At 39.9% G+C, this 16,772-nt stretch overlaps 1 protein-coding gene across 3 annotated transcripts in view; it reads left to right on the top strand.

Annotated features, from left to right (window-relative positions):
* The window catches only part of EPAS1 (endothelial PAS domain protein 1), a 75,223-nt gene that overhangs the window by 12,522 nt on the left and 45,929 nt on the right, over positions 1-16,772 (top strand). The window contains exon 1 of one of the 3 annotated variants that reach the window (XM_083857095.1): positions 4,749-4,891. The exons of 1 other annotated variant lie outside the window; for it this stretch is intronic. In XM_083857095.1, the coding sequence (XP_083713221.1) occupies positions 4,764-4,891 (128 nt within the window). In that variant the 5' untranslated portion in view covers positions 4,749-4,763. Of the gene's footprint in view, positions 1-4,748; positions 4,892-5,061; positions 5,094-16,772 lie in introns of those variants that run through there. One more of the 3 variants, XM_083857098.1, reaches the window with a different exon arrangement.

Below are 16,772 nucleotides of genomic sequence, written 5' to 3'. Positions count from 1 at the left end.
AACTGGGAGTAGGTGTTGTGATGGCTACAGGGAAAAGTTGGAACCACGAGTCCATTTCCCTGTAGAGACAAAAGACTTCCTATGGCTGAAGAAGTCCAGGTGCCAGCCAGCCACATTCTTGTAGTTTGCTGTGCCACAGGTTCCAGGATCCACCACAAGTTTGCAGAATCCAGAGAAGTGTGTTTTTGCTAGCGCCCTTGTTGGCACAACAGCTTGCTGCTTTTGTCGCATGGGTCACTAGTTAACCCTTGAGGTGTTTTAAAAACTTATTGTGAGCTATATGCCTTGCCTATTTGTCAGAAATAGACACAGATAAAATGCTGTTCCTTACTCTGGGCATTTCTGAGTGTTTTAGCATGCTTAGACCTTACTGGTTGTGGATGGAGAAACTACTGTGCTACTATGATTAATACTAACACTCAATACTGTGGGCTAATTAGACTGGCCACATTAAAACCACCAATGTATACTTAACTCAGGCCTTGAGAAGTGCAGCTAGACTTGTTTCTGCTGGATAGGAATCTCTGACTTCAGCTGGAGAAACAACTGCACTTCTCAACAGCTATAACTCTGGATCCGGCTGTAGAAAGATCTGTTTTGGTTGGAGAGGCCCAACTGTGTGTGCATTGGTGTTGATTGTTGGGGTTATGATTAATTTTGGGCATTGTTATACTGGCAGTAACAATGAAGGCATTGTCACCACTAACATTTTCACTTTCCTGTGTTGTTGCAGTGCTTGTTTAATTATTTTTGCAAGAGCAGTAGGTTATGGGAACCTTTTCATGTGCAAACTGCGTTGAAGGCGGGAATCTCCTGTTAAGAGCTGTGTATTTTTGTTGTTCCCATAAGCAAAGGTAATGATGAAAACTTTTAAAATTGGTTCATTGGCTTTGGCAGTTGGTATCTACTGAAGATCACTTATATTCAGAATCACTTCCCCCAGTCGAGGCAGTAGTGCTCTTTGGTTTTTGTTTGTATTATGTATTTGCTGGAAGGAGAGTGCTATTGTGTGTTTTTTGAGGGTGATTGCAAACATAAAATAGATTCTCTTGAGAACGCTTTGTCTACTCTCATCACAATTGGTAATTGTTTTGTGTTGTGTAAGACTCTGAATGCTGTGCTTCTTATTTGGCAGTATGTGTGTGTGAACCTAAAACTGGATTTCCACCTCCAGCATTTTATCACTGATATTTTAAAGGTGAATCCTGGAACAAAGCATAAAACCTCTCTGAACTCATGTATTGCTAGATGATAAATGTTTGCCAAATTAAGGCAAATTTTTTCAGTCATTTGGGAAATCAAGTTTGCTGCCTTTTAATGGATGTCTTCTCCAATTAGGACCTGTGTGAGGTAGCTTTCAAAAATAATAATTAAAAAAACAAACCCAACCTCCAAAACAATTACTTTTGACGTTGAAGCAGACTAAAATAATATAGTTATGTGCAAGGTGGGTGTCATCCTTTTGCACCAAGTGTGTTTTCAGAGGTCATTCTAAAATGCCAAGGGAAGAGGAATTCATAATCCTCCCATATCCTATATATAGTTATGTGCAAGGTGGGTGTCATCCTTTTGCACCAAGTGTATTTTCAGAAGTCATTCCAAAATGCCAAGGGAAGAGGAATCCATAATGCTCACATATCCTATTAGCAGAGAGCCTTGAGGTAGAGATGGGCAAGATGTGTGGAAAAAATGAGGCTTCTGCCAAACATTTTCTTTGTAGGTCACTTATTGTACTTAAAATTACAGGGAGTGTAAGAGCAAGTGATCTATTACCAAAGCCATGAAAATAAACCATTTGCCACTTCTAACAAGTGTTGGACCAAAATATGCTTCAAATTTTAAAAATAAATGAAAACTTGGCGAAAAGTAAGACCTGGGTTTATCTGCATTTCATCAGGTACATGGCGTCCTGGAACACAGCCCACTGGCAAAAGCATGGGGAGTGTTATCCTTTGCAGCACTGGGAATGTTCTCTGCTGAATTTGGCGCCAATGACCGAGCTTTGCTTGTTAGCTGAAGTTCACACAGACTCCTTGCCAGGCCTGCCCAGAATGCTGTCTCCTCTGACTTCCTGTGGTCTTGCATAATATTTCCTTGCTTCTTGTATAACTGCGGCTCATTCTGGTCACTGCCTACTTTATACGGTCGACTTTTTAAAAGGCCAGCCCTGCAAACGTGCGGCTGAGCCATGTCAGTGGCAGGAGGCATCCCGGTGGTGACGCCAATGGAAGCGCCCTTCCACGGGGAAGCCGCCGGCAGCGGGGGCGTATGTCAGGGCCGACATTTCTGAAGGCAGTAAAGTTGGCTGCTGCAGCCTCGTGACGAGATAAGCGTGAGGCACGACTTCACGTTGACTGCACCTTTGAAATATGCACCGCTGTTGCGCTGATTTCTGTAGCAAATGTTGGCGCTAATTGAGGATGGGGGAAAGCGCATTTTCAGAGCTCTCTGAAATTCTTGATATTGCTAACAGTCCCTCAGTGAAAAGTCCATACATTTGCCCTGAAAACACGCTCCAGCTATCCAGAGTGTTAAAGACAATGATAGGAATTTCAGGAAGGAGTTTCAGAAAATGGTATTTTCATGCTGATGGTTTTTAATGAGTCCACACAAGTTGTTTCTGCAATTGTCTGTGGTTAAAATATGCATTAGTTGCATTACTGCTGAAGCAAGTGTATTTAATAATGTTTACCATTTACTAGCCTAGATTATTTCTATGTGTTTTGAAAGTGTATTTCATAGCAGCTTGTGCCATGTCACTGGATTTATGCTGATTATTTTCTGAATATTTTTGCTTGCACATGTAGTTATACCTAGAACACTGTGTGTACTTACAGAGCTTTGTCAGTAACTCATTTTCAGAAAGATGTTTGTCTAACTTGACACTTTCTACACAGTTTAAACATAGTTTTCAAACTGTTACTCATGTTCTTTGGCAGACCTGTTCCTGGCATGGCTTTGAAAAGCTGAAGAGTAGAGATGACAAAATAGTCACTTCAGCATGTTTGTAAACTTACTCAATAGACTGTACTGATTTTTTCTGTTATATAGTTCCCAGATCCTGTATGATCTTCCAGTTAAATACTATCTGCTTTGAAGAAACAGAAGAATAATTTTAAGGGAAAGCATTAGAATTGACTCAGTCATCACAATTATATGAGATTCTGTTTAAATTGTCTCAGACCATCATCTTTTCCATGAATCCAGATTATCCAGTTTTCATAGAAAAAGTCATGCTGCCTACACATGACTTCTTGCAACACTGTCTTTTAATCTGATTAATTTAATGGAAAATAAACTTCTGCTGGTTATGAGACAGTTTTCTTGGTCACTTAAAAGCTGTAGTCTGGTTTATTACCATGTGTTCTTAGGATCAGCATTTTAATGGCTACAGTCCAGCTAATACCATACTTGGAGAATTGTCAAAGTAATAGAGTGGTGATACTACTGACATCTAGCAATCCATTTTATGGTATTGGGAATATGAGCACTTCTTTGGGGCATGCATCACATGTACTGCATTTTTGACAGATGGATGCAAAGCCAGAAATCTTAGTATGGCTTGACCGAACAGCTCAGCAGCATGGTTGCCAAATAAACTAGGTTAACCTGAAAATGTTTTGACCAATGATGGAGAAAAAGCAACAAGCCTGCTCCTCAGTGATGGGTTTGTAGTCCTGGATTAGCCATACAAATGTGAATTGTATGGTTGAAGTAGACCGATGCTGGGGTTGGCCCTAAGATTAGAGAAGGCGCACAAAAGGTACTGTAAAAGGTGTTGGTCTGAGCACTGCTCAGCCAGCTGGAGAGCACAGTTCACTGTCAATAAAGATGGATTTTTCTCTCCAAAGGGAAGCAATTATAGAGATATTTTAGGACCTGACATTTCTTTCAATAAGTATATATTCCTCATGGGTACATCATTTTAAGTGATTTCAGAAAAATTGTTTTATTTATAAAGTCAGAGCTAGAAATTTACTCTGCATGTAGAATAACAAGATTTAGAAACTCTTGCTTGAAAAAGATGGGCTGAGCCTTAGTCCTTTCAACAGTGTTAAAAAGGCACACATGCTCTCTGAATCCAAATGTAGCCAAGTGTTGGAGAGACCCATGGTCACATGGGCATGTTCGCTTTTCCTTTTTCTTTGATGATTTAAAAATGTGCAGATGGGCACTGCAGAACATTTGAGGGTTTATCCTCAGCTGTACAGGCAGACAAATACCCACTGCAGTCAGTGGCAGTTTTGTCCCAGTAAACGGCTCGGGATTGTTCCCTCATATCCATGTCTAAATGTGGATCTCAGTCGAATAAACACACATGTAGCTGTAGCATTAATCTGCCTTCAGAGCCGGGAACACCCTGTGTCCCTCGCGTCACCAGGGACATGGCCACACCTGGAGCTTTCGTGCAGGCGTGTGTTAAGGACACTGATGGCCCATCCAACGTGTGTCCTGCCTCAGGAGAGCAGTGATAGGTATCTCTGGGGGTACAGCAGCCTCCGTCACTCGGCTTTTGGTGCGCAGAGATATTGCCCTCCTTTGGGGGATGTGTTAGGGCAGATAGACACTTCCAAAGTGCCTGTGCTCACAGATAAGGCAGAAGGGAGCAGCTCACCTAACGCTGAGTATTTTCAGCCTGCTCTTTCCTGAAGCTGGAGAGCTTGCTTGGTGTTTCTCAGGCTGAACTTTTACAGGGGCAGGAATAGACTTCTCATCTAGGGAAGTCTGTATAAAGGCTAACTGGGAGCAGCAGAAATGCAGCTATGCTCACAGTGCCAAAGAGCATTGGAGTGCTTTTCATGAGCTGTATGCTGCAGCTGGTGAAGGGGCAGCACCTGTGGACCTCTTTCACAGGCAGTGTGCAGGGGGAAATGACAGACTTCTCATACAGGTACTGCTGTTGGAAGAGAATTGCCGATATTAATTTAGTTTATTCTTATAATTTAAAGTTTTTAATTGGCACTTGCCCAGAGGTTGTCGTCTATCAGCAGGGAAAGCCAACCTTGTGACACTACAGCAGAACACACCGGGTCTCATGCAATGTAACTTGTATGCTGTCATTAGACACCTGTGCACATGAGGGAATGCTGTAGGTGTGTAACAACAATTTTAATGTATTAATAAAATCCAGTCTCATTAAGTACTGAGGACCTCAGGAGTTTTGGAAGAGCTTTTCCTACTGCCTGATGTAGTAATTCAGTATACTTGGCCTCTTAGAGGATAGGTCTAATAACAACAATTAGTACATTTGTATTTTAAATATGCTTAAAAAGCTTAAATGGATTTTGTTTGAAAAAGTGAAGTGAAAGAACAGTAAAATTAATATTAAAACCCAGCATATGCTATGGCGAGGAAGTATAGTCTTAGCCATACTACAGAAAATAGAGATCTGAAAAGATTCCTGGTTGACAGATCTGTCAGAATAAACAGAAGTGAATAGTAAATGTTAACTGTCGCTTATGGTGTGGTTTGTTTTTTGTTTTTTTTTTTTTGAGATTTTCAAGGTATTAGGGTACGATGGGGATGTAGGGCTGTGCAATACAAATTATGAAAATGCATCTTTTCAAAATATTAACGCAAATATCCTAGAAAGAATGATGACATCTTATGCAATGTTCACGCTTCAGTTTCTCTAAATAGGAAACCCCCTCCCCATTTTTTTTGTTTGCTTTATTAAGTAAGTATGGGAACATTTTTGAAAGAAGAGCTTAATGCAAAGGGAACTTTAACAGAAGACAAGAGGCACATGTTTCTTCTGCTGTTACTGGAGCCCCCGCAGGCTTGGTGAGGTTGTCTTTTTGAGTGGAGGTGGCGTTTGCTGCAGCACCGATGCTGCCTGGGGGCTGGGAAAGAACCAAAGGGCTCTACCCTTCCTGCGGAGGGAGCTCTGCTCAGCAGCATGGCTTTCTCCTGAGGAATCTACTGTAGGCTGCGTGCAAAGGGAGGGCTGGCAGGACAGGACCAGGAGCTGTGAAGGCTGGTGAGCAGCTCTTGACTCCTGAGTGTCGTGCTGGCTTACTGCAGCAGGCAGTCTCAAAGGGTTCTGCTCAGGTTTGGGTGTATGCTGGACTTCAGTCCTCACAAGCACCCACAGCCCCTGTGGGAGGTTTGATCAGACAGACTTTCTTGTGGTCAGTGCTCAGGGGAAGGCTGAGAGGCAAGGAGGCTGGGAGAACCTTTTGGGGAAGCATCTCTGCTTTCTGCATCCTCCTTGAAGTGTCTGCTGATTGAAGTGGACTGATGGGAAGATGCTGGGCTACATCCACCTCTCCCCTAGCCTGCCAGGGATATTGCTGTGTATTCCCCTGTAGGCAAGGGTACACCAAGAGGGCAGAAAGGGTCGATGAAGGGGCAAACTAGCTTTACTTTCACTCTATCCAAATCAACAGCAAAACCCCTTCCCACTGATTTCAGCAGCTATACATGCTTTTTGACCAGACATCTCATGGTTGTATATCTAATATGTTAATATGTGTATGAACCAACTTCTAGTCTTATGTTTAATAGATAAGGGCTCTTATGAAATTCTGGTTTGCTTTTGGTTGTTATTTGTTGTTTTTTGTTTTTTCCAGGAAAACAAACATTTGGTACTAGCAACGATAATTATAACATACCAATTATTCAGGCTTTTCACCAAATTACATGTGGTTGTTTCCACAGCAAAACACATTTTTGCATACTCCTAGCACACCACTGGCCTTGGCCTAACCCTAGGGGATTACAGAGATAAGATACCAACCATGGTTAGCATCATCTTCTGATAAACTGGAGCATCAGTTAGGGCACAGAGCTATAGCCTTGAAGGCAGAGAAAATGGTATTTAGGGCTCTTTGAAAATCCTGTTTTAGGGATTGCATAGGAATGATAAACAGATTTTTGCAAGGTTTTATGGGGACACCGTTACTAACTTTTGCAGTAATTATTGAACTGCTTTCTTGTTGCTTGGGAACTGGTACTCTCATTTGTTTGTCACTGTTCAATCATTGGAGTGAAGCACTTAGTAACAAATTGCAGCTTGGGGAAGTACTAAGGTTGTCTATTTCAAGTAACATTTGAATACTGAAAACATAGGTAAAATGAAAGGCAAAGGTTAATGATTTAATAACAAGGTCCTGAGGACCATGCCTTATGTCTAGAAGGCAGTAATTTGCATTTGCTTCCTGTAGGGTGACTTTACTGAGGAACTGAAGGCACTTAGCATATGCAGATGCTGAAACTCTTTTGTGCATCTGTTACTATTAAGAAAGTATAAAGTCTGTGGTGGAGACTTTTGAGATGTCAAAGGAGAAGGAGTGAGGCACTGACAGACAGGAGGGTGTTGATTTAAGCAGGGAGTGACAAAGAGAGGAGATGTTATGCGCCCTCCAGAAAGCTGGGGGGGGGGGTGGGCACCAGGATGGTTAATGAAGGCAAATAGGCTCTGTTTAGGAGGGGGATGTTTATGTGCTTGATAGAATTGCATATACAGCAAATCGCCTTAAATACATTTTGTGGTTGCCAGTACTTATATACAAAGCCAAACCATAATTACAAAGCTGTTCTTGTTTTTGAAACATCATGTGCCAAACAAGTTGTAGATATTTGTAGGGCATGGTAATGTCAAAGATCACCTGAGTATGAAAAAGATAGATTTATGGGTAGCAGCTGTATTCACAAACCAGCTGAAGCTAAATTCTCATTTGCATCATGTTGTGAAAACTCAACTTTCTGGAGTGTTTGGCGCTGGCTTCAGTGGAACCTGCAGCAGATGTTGGGTGGTGGGTGGCTGTAGACAGGGCATCTGGTGGAGCAAGAGACTGGTGGCCTCAGGCTCTTCAGCACTTCTGATGCTAGTCAGGCTGTGCAGTACATGCAACAGCGTCATTAATGTCCCTTTGCTCTTCCCCTGTGCTGTATGAACAGCTTGGGGCAGAAAAAGTCTCCTTATGTTGAGCCTGCTGATGATGACAATGTCTTGTGTAACTCAGTTTCTCTTTGCCTTTTTGATTGTTCTGATAGCTGCTTCTGGAACCACCTCCATTACAGTGACGCTTTTATTTTTTTTAAGTGTTTCAAAAAATTCAAGGAGATGTGTTTTGTTGGTTTTTTGTTTGGATTTTTTTAAATTTTAATTTTATTTTATTGCTTGATTGGAGACAATATTAGAAGAGTGAGTCCTAAGCACAGTTGGAATGGCAGATTCCTAGACAGTTGAGCACACACATCCAGCAGCCTGCCCTCTCCTACTGATTCCCCTTGATGTTGTTTGCAGATAAATTATAGATGTGAAATAGTGCACAGGTCAGATGCCTAGCACAAGAGCCAAGGGCTTCAGCTCTGGCCGAGTGGCCAAGCTCCCACCAGGCGTCCCCCAGGTTTGCTGCAGGGTATTGAACTTGCTGCTCCAGTCCAGCTTGCAGAACTCACAATCTCAAGTTACTCCAATTATTCACTGGATCTCTGCTCAAAAAAAAAAAAAAAAGGAAAAAAAAAAAGAAAAAAAAAGGTGAGCACCCCCAAGTCCTTTTGTAAAGCTTAATAATAGTTCACAAATAATTGTAATAAATTAGGAGAAAATTGCACTATTTATAGCAAAATATGTCCAATGTCTGCAGTAAGGGATTGGTTTTGTTGTCCTTTCACGGCACGTTTTAAAGAATGTAAGAGCACTAACTGGTGCAGACATGAGTACTAGGGCTAGTTGAAAATGTGGCCATTTTGTGCATAAGCCTGCCCTGCTTATGCCTTTTCAGTACTAATGGGACTGGATGGGATGTCACTGGCCACAGCACTTTTGCTGTTATATATAAACTAAATTTAAGGAACTTTTAGTGTTTGTTGTGCACAGTGAACCTCTGGGAAAGCTTCAACCTTTGACCTCTGTAGTGGGTTATGACAGGGAAGATTCGTAAGAGCTTGATTTAGACTCATCTCTCTAAAGCTGGTTAAAAATATTCAACTACCATGTTCTTCCTCCTCCCCCATCTCAGTAAAGGTCCTCTTAAAATACATACTCTGACACTTCATTTTTGTCATTTCTTTGGGCAGCCTGTAGTGAAGGCTGCTTGTACGGAAATGATTAAATTATATTCATGTTTATGCTTTAAAGTTGCCTTGGTGGTAGTCCAAGAAATATTTTTTTGCTCTTCCAAATTTCCATGTGCTTTAATATTAATCTATTTTCATCAATGTGATCTGCCCCAGCAGTAACATTTGTTTGTAATTGGTCATGTAATGTTTGCTGAAGAGACATAAAAACTAAATTAAATTTATCTGAAACTTTAAAAAATCTTATTCTGAGAAAAATGAGGGATTTATTAGAAAATGAAAAGACACTTGGCAGCATTGAGGTAATTTGTCACAAACCTGAATAGTCAATAAAGAAATTATGGTAGCAGAAGTCTTTCATTTTGCTTCTACAAAGTAGAATATTCTTTCTTTGAAATACTTTGTTACTAGCTTTTAATTTTGCATTATATGTTAATAAATGTTTATGCTTGGATTATGGCAGCGATTTCAGACTGAACAACTGGTAATGACATTATTTATTGCCTTTGAGAAAGAGCCCTTTTATGTGGGTTGTATATCCCAAATTAGAACTATCCCAAATATCTAAAATTAAAGTATATATATATTTTTTTAATGGTAACACAAGTAGTCTTCAGAGTAAGCCAGAATATCTGGCTGTCAGTTCAGACTTTTGAAATTCTTGGGTTTTAATATGGCTTTTGTGTTAAGTCCAAGTGAAAGGCTGTTTCATAAAAGAACAGAAGTGACTGTATTATTTAGTTAAAATGGTTATTACTAATGACTAATTACTTGCACTTTTAGAGCAGTCAATAATATTTTGTTGTTTTTCTTGCAAAATTGTTTGTAATCCAAGCCATTAGCTATCCTTGAAAATGGAGAGCCCACTGTTTGCCCAGAACAGCTGGCCTGCTACATTAGCTTCTATAAATAAGTTTATTATTTTAGATGAAAGTTATAAAGCAATCTGTTTACCTCTACTGCAGTAAGTAGAATAGCTGAAAATGTTGCTAAAAAAAAGGATGAAGAGAAGCATTGGAACAAAATAAAGTCCTCCAAGAGTTCTTTATGCTTATTTATTATTTTAATCAAGCACAACTTCTCTGTGGTTTTATGGTCTTAAGAAAACTGGAAGGAGGGAAAGTGCTATTTCACTCTTCAGTTGACTGAAATGTAGTATTTTTCTTGTTTAAAATATTGATTCTCCCTGATTGTCCTGAGATTTTTTGGAAGCACATAGAACTGAATGGAGAAAAAATACAGAAACTTGCATTAATTGTGTGGAGAGAATAAAAACATTAGCATGAAATCTGTTCTCCTTTAGAAGCACATATTGGTTAGAAACAGAGACCTCAGTGCCACATATGCTGAAAATGTGGTCTAAGAGCTTTAATTTACCTTTGTCTGTCAATGTTAATGGACAGAGCAAGTGCTGGAGCTGTTGTAAAACAAATCTGTTTTCCTTTTGTCTGCTCTGCCAGATAATGAAATAAAAGCTAAATTATCACTGATAAAAGTAATTTGCAGAAAAGCATTGATAAAAATATAACAACAGAGCTTGCCATTAGCAGTTTAAATGGATAATGTTCACTTCTAACCTACTTCTGTCCTCTGGTTTTTATTGTCTTCTCCCCCTTCCCGAGCGAGGAAGGGCCTTTTCAGTAGAGGCTTCAGGCTCAGATATGGGTATACTAAATCCTGGCATTGGTAAGATTCTGAGGGATAACTCCTAGTTTTTCCTCTTCTTTTTCTGTACTACAGTATTGCCAAGTCAGTGTTTGTGCACAGTTTGAAGTGGAGTTATCAGTATAATTTTATCCATCCCACCTTGAGGAATCTGTCTGCTAATGACGAAAACTGAGAAAATTATTTGTCATTGCAGCACTGGTAGCTCCTACCAAGAGTTACACAAATAGTTACTGTGAAGGTCTTAATTCTTCATGTTCAGGTGTGAGGCACGCACTTTCCTTTCTATCTCTCTGTATGTCTGTGTATTTTTTTATTATTATTTTTTTATTTTTTTTAATTTAATATATTAAGATGGAGAAGTTTAAAGTTGTGTCCCAGGTGCTCACAAAAATTCAGAAATGGAAAGGCAAAGACTTCTGAGCTCCATATGTTTGTGTGTGCATGGTGATTCTAATGTGTACATAATATATAAATGTGCACACAGATCTACAAATATTTAAATTTTACCATTTTCTCATAAACCAGACTTGCCTCTTTGAAAGGTTTTTAAATGCTTCAACTTCTTATTACATTGACAGTGGGTAGCCAGTGTCCAGGGTAAAACATTAGCCACAGGGTATGTGAAAGATGTTTAGTGTCTGGCAAAAGCTGGACATATTCACTGGTACATTTGTAGTTTGTAAAAGTATTTATTTAAAAACATTGAGTTCTGAGTGACCAAATAGGGAACCACTGCTAAACTCTAGCTGCAGTACCTAAAGTATTTTATAGTTGCAGCCTGGACACTGCTGTACAGTGCTTGCCAGTTTGCAAATGTCAAGGACAGTTACCCTCTCACATTCCTAAATGACTTGCTCCTGACCATCCTTCAAAATACCTGCCCTTTCTCCAGCTCCTTCTCCTTCTCCAGCTATTGCTGCCAATTTCTGCTGCGCTGGGTGACTGCAAGGACGGTAATCCTTGGGTAGGCTAGGTCTTGTTGGTCCAGATGATCTGTAAAGTCTATGAACTCCCTCTTCTTACCCTAAAAACTAAGATAATGGCACCTGAAAATCTGGGGGAAGTCTTTTCCTGTGTGTAGCTGTGCAGATTATTAGCTAGAGCATGTAATCTTGCTGGTCTTGGTCAGATAATTCCTTACAGGCCCAGGCTAATACAATGTTCAAAGGTACTATTGTTTTAATATTTTATTCTCATTAATGTCTTGGTATTTTCATCTGTTATGTAGGAGAAAATACCACATGTATGAACTTTCTAAAGTACTTTTATCTTTTATCTAGACAAAAACCTTTGTGTTAATCTTGTAAGTGATATGGGTCTGTATTGTACTGTAGTGCCTTAGCATTTATTGTGGCTGATGCTGTTTATAGAAATGTACAATGTTATAACTCTGAACATTGCTTCTGTATTGTGCCCATTCTGTGGTAATGCTTTATTCCCTCTGCAGCTTTAAAGTGTTTAGTTACAGAACAAGTAACTAAATTCTTCTTTGTCAATACTGGCCAAATACATGAAAGTTGTCTTCAAAGGTGAATTTAGTGGCATAATATTTAGATAGGAATACAATGGAGTAATAACAATGCCATACTGTAAGAAACCCTAAATTCTAGTTGACTGATAAAAATGCAAATTTAGGGCAATAACCTGAAGGTATGGTGGCAGAGGTCTGTTTGCAGTGCAGAGTACCAGGTGTACTCTGGCTTCTAACAGGTAGGCAGGATGTGATGCACAAGGTGATTCTCTTCATGGCATGTTAAACACAGCTTCAATGGAGTTAAACTTTGAGTAACATCAAAGCTGTATTACCATAGCTGGATAACAAAGCAGGGTAATGTGTGGCACTATGTTTACACCTGAGAGAGAACAAAATGGAGTCGCAAAACTGAGGAGTTTGATGCCGATGTACAAGTAGATACAGGGGAAACTCTGCTGTTTGTCATATTTACTTACTTATTTGTGATCTTGTAGGTATGAATGGATGTTAAACAAAGCAGTTTAACTGCAGAAAATGGCCCCCAGTTCTCTGATGACAGAGTGAAATAGAGAGGTAGCTCCCAAAACTGCTGAAACAGCAGCATCAAAGGAAATAGAAAAACATCATCTCTGGTGAAAACTCAGTGTAAAATACAGATGGAAATGCAGAATTAAATCCTCAGGACAGCTAGTCTTAAGCTCTAGTTTGAACTTCCAATTCACTTTCAGAGAGGAAGATGCAAGGGCTCAACTCCTCCTGGCCTTTGATGTGAGTGCTAAAAGCACACTAGAAAATGAGCCAATTCAGGTAGTTAAAGTGAACACTTGGACCAGGGATAAAGCATGCAAGACCTGAGATATTTGGGCAGACAGCTATGAAAAGAAGTTTATTCAGGCCAAATTAGAAAAGGCTGTTGAGTAAATAAAATGGACTCTGCTTCACAGGACAGGTGTTCTCACTAGGGGAGCACTTACCTTTCTGAGGGCTGGCAGTGGCCTTGCATGTGCAAGGGATAGCAGGGGGCTCACTGAGCAGAGAGCCATGAGAGCTTGCCATGGGTGAGGAAACAGCAAGCTTGTGAGGAGAAACACGGGAAAAAAAATACTTGAGCATACAGAAAATAGATCCTGACATAAGGTTTATTCTAGTTTTAGTTTTTTGAGTTGTGAGGTTGGTTTGGTGTTTTTATGAGGACTGAGTCTGCACAGTTGCAGTCATGTATATTTGTATGAAGGTACTGCTTAATAAAAGGTGAATTTTTTGCTTTCAAGTTTTTATGCAGTATTTTTTCCTCTTCTTTACTGTATCACTGTGGGAATAAGAAGTTTATCTTTCTTAATGAAGTTACTGTGCAGGCTGAGCCCTTTTGTTCTTAAAAAGTGTTATTCACAGAGTTAAACAGAATTAATCTTTGTCTTCCTGACAGTTCTCAAAGCCTGGTTAATTAAGATGATCCGTGCTTGCATAACTGGGACTTAACAAAGTCCAGATGTTCCTGTATTTCAGGCACACCTGCACCTTTTCCCCTCTGTGAAGCAAGACACTTAGGGTGAAAAGTTCTTGACTTCTGTCTTTATCTAATTCTAGGTCTGCACTTGGAAATGTTTTCCATATTCTTGAAGTCTTTCTACACTCACAGGATTTTTTTTGGGGGGGGGGGGGTTGGTTTTTTTTTTCTTGGTTGTGTGCTTTCCCTTTCCTCTCCCTAAATCTGCTGATGGCACTCCCAAATCTTTATCCCATTTTCTGAATTGTGTTATCTACTTCCTCCAGAGATGGTTTGATAAAAATCTGGTTTCCAGTTCTCTCCGTGTTTCAGGCTTCTATGTGGAAGGTAACATCATTTAATGAATGTCTGTTTGTGGTCTTTCTTGCTTTTTTATATGGTATTCATTTCAAATGCTCCTCAGTATTTTATTTCTTCTTCTCTACTGAATTAGATTTGTATTGAGGCATTGGAAATGCTGTATCAGACTAGTTACAGATCCATTCTCTCATAGCCTCTGGAATTATGTTAAACTCCCATCGTTTTCTATAATAGACCTATAGAAGGAGTTACTTTTTTTTCCCTTGCAGAGAGCCCTTGTTTTGTTCAAACATTTCCCAAAACTGTTGTTTCTACCTACTTCATCTTTTAAATCTTTCTCCTCCTTTCTCAGTAGCCAAGTAACAGAGCTGATGTGGATATCTACATGTTCCTTCCCATGCTGAACAGTCACTGCTTCTTAATAGCTGATCTGGTGTAAGGAGTGTGACACGTCCCAGGAGAGTCTGAGAGAGAAGTATTTCCTGTTTACTGGCATTAAAACAACACAAAAAAATATAAAACTTATTTGAAGAGTTGTGTTCCAGTCTCCCATTGGTGCAAGTCAGGATAACTCCATTTACGTTAGCGTGATGAGGTAAGAATTGATCCCAGGGACAGGTGTGATTCCTCAGAGAGACACTTCGGAGAGGAGACCTTGCCTTTGTAGTATCACAGGCTAGTCCATCATCCTGAACTCTGTTGTGTCCCCTGTGTCCTCTTCCTTTGTAACAGAAGTATCGTTGTTTGGATGGAGTTCATGGAGTTTCAGATTTTTTGTCCCTCCTCCCCTTGGGTCCCCTGTTTGTGCGTGGGGATGAGTGTCAGTATTGGATCCCTGCTCTGAGTAGGGGTCAGATGGGTCAGACATGGGACATGTCATGCCAAGTATGTTTTTCCCAGTTGTTTTGTTGCTGTTTTGTTTTTAATGCTAAAATGAGGAAGTGAGGAGTTTAATATTTCAAGATGATAATTTAAATAGCTGCAGCTCACAAAAACGTGGGAAAGACATGTTTTGAGACTGGCTTTGCAAAGCTGTTTCAATCAACTGTACCTCATAGGGTATGCTCTATGGCATTCCATCCTTCCCATGTAAACACTGGGTAGGGAGAGGTCACAGAAACAGGCTTTGCAGCTGCTGCCTGTAGACGCTCTTTGGTTTTCACTGTCCAGAGCAATCTGTCTGTAGAAATGTTTGTGCCTGGCAGAGTGGGTGCTGACAGTGAGTACAGGTGAGCAGAGCGACTCTGGGAGCACCTCGGGAGTGACTTGCTGGGGCTGCTACCTGCGAAAGGCAGAAGGGGAAATAGCGTTCACCAGAGGCAAACACTGCATTTTCTGGGAACTGGGGTGGGGAGTATTTGTGTGTGTGTGTGTTTCTTTCCTCCCAAAACCCCACAGCTTATCTTCTTGTTTCTCTGTCTCCCCACTGGCCAAACTTGACTTTGTAATTCTTTGCTCTTTACTGCTTGGCCTGATGTTTTCTCATGTTAAAGGCTGGGTTTGAATTTTCACCTAGTTTCTGCACAGAATATAGCAGTGATGCAAGACCTGTGGGTTAGGAAGTTTTTCACAGTATAAAACAGAGACCAAAAGTGAAGTGGTATTGGGTTGGTACACCTATGTGCCCAAAATAACTTCAGGCCTTTAAAAATAGGCAGTAAGAAATAAATTATAATGGAGGAAAAAGAAAATCTATACAAATATTTTGACAGTGAAGGTGACTGACCAGTAGAGCAAGTTTCTAAATGTTGCAGTGGGTTGGCTTTGGTTCTCCATCCTTGAAAGTTGCTTAAGTTGGTCAGACTGTTTTAAAGAAATGCTCTGATTCAGAATGTATTAATTCAAGTGGATCCTCCAACCTCTGATCTACAGGTTAGACAAGTTGTTGGCATTCTTCATTTCTGGGCTGATGGGGATTGACGCTGTCATTCATCCTTCTGCCAGAGCTGTTAGTAAGCTAGAGCTTCAGGGAAACAAATCTTCATTCGGGTTTTTAATAAAACATGCTGTAATCACAATGAACAAAACCCCTGTGCCTGCAAAGGCACAGCCTTATGCCCTACCTCACTATGAGTTGGAGCTTAATTGAAAATATAGCAGATAAAGGAGAGCCTCTTTCTTCTTACATGGTAGATTGGTTTTGTTCACTGTGTTTTTAGAAAGGTTTTGCTAGGCTTTTGTTGGTTAAAGCTAAACAACCTGTTCTCAGCTGTGGTAAACATTTACTGGCAGGTAACGAAACTTTATTTAGTATCAGTTATGAAAATCTCCTGTTTGATTCTTAGTGATCTAAGAGACTGGTTTCCTCTTAAGTGGAGAAACTGTGGTTAAAATATTCATCCACATGGGTTTGTTCCGGTAATGGGTGTTGTCTTACAGTCCTTGAAGATTTTTCCCAATATTTTCTAGTTTTCTTCAAAATCAATAGAAATTGGGAGAAGTCCATTATCTGTATGAGGAAATGATAATAAGAACAAGGGAGAAAAGTTTATATAGATAATGGGCTTTTAATTTTTTTAAAATGTGTAATAAAATCAGTAGTATGTACATGAAGTGTATTTCTTCAAGGCGTGTTAGTTTATAAATGTACTATTGACTAAAAACTGTGTTAAATCAAATGAAGTCATATTTGTACAACTTAGATTGTCTCCATTATATGCACTATGCCTTGCTCTTTAATTATGACTCTTGTTTTCCATATGCCTTAGTCTTAAATGTATTTCACAGTAGCATAAAGCTGTTCCAGTAAAAGACTTAAATATTTATTCATGTTCTGTATTCTGTATTAAAGGACTT

This window comes from Zosterops lateralis (assembly GCF_965231275.1).
Source record: "Zosterops lateralis genome assembly, chromosome: 3".
Lineage (NCBI taxonomy): Eukaryota > Metazoa > Chordata > Aves > Passeriformes > Zosteropidae > Zosterops > Zosterops lateralis.
This window is presented reverse-complemented; position numbering and strand designations above follow the sequence as displayed.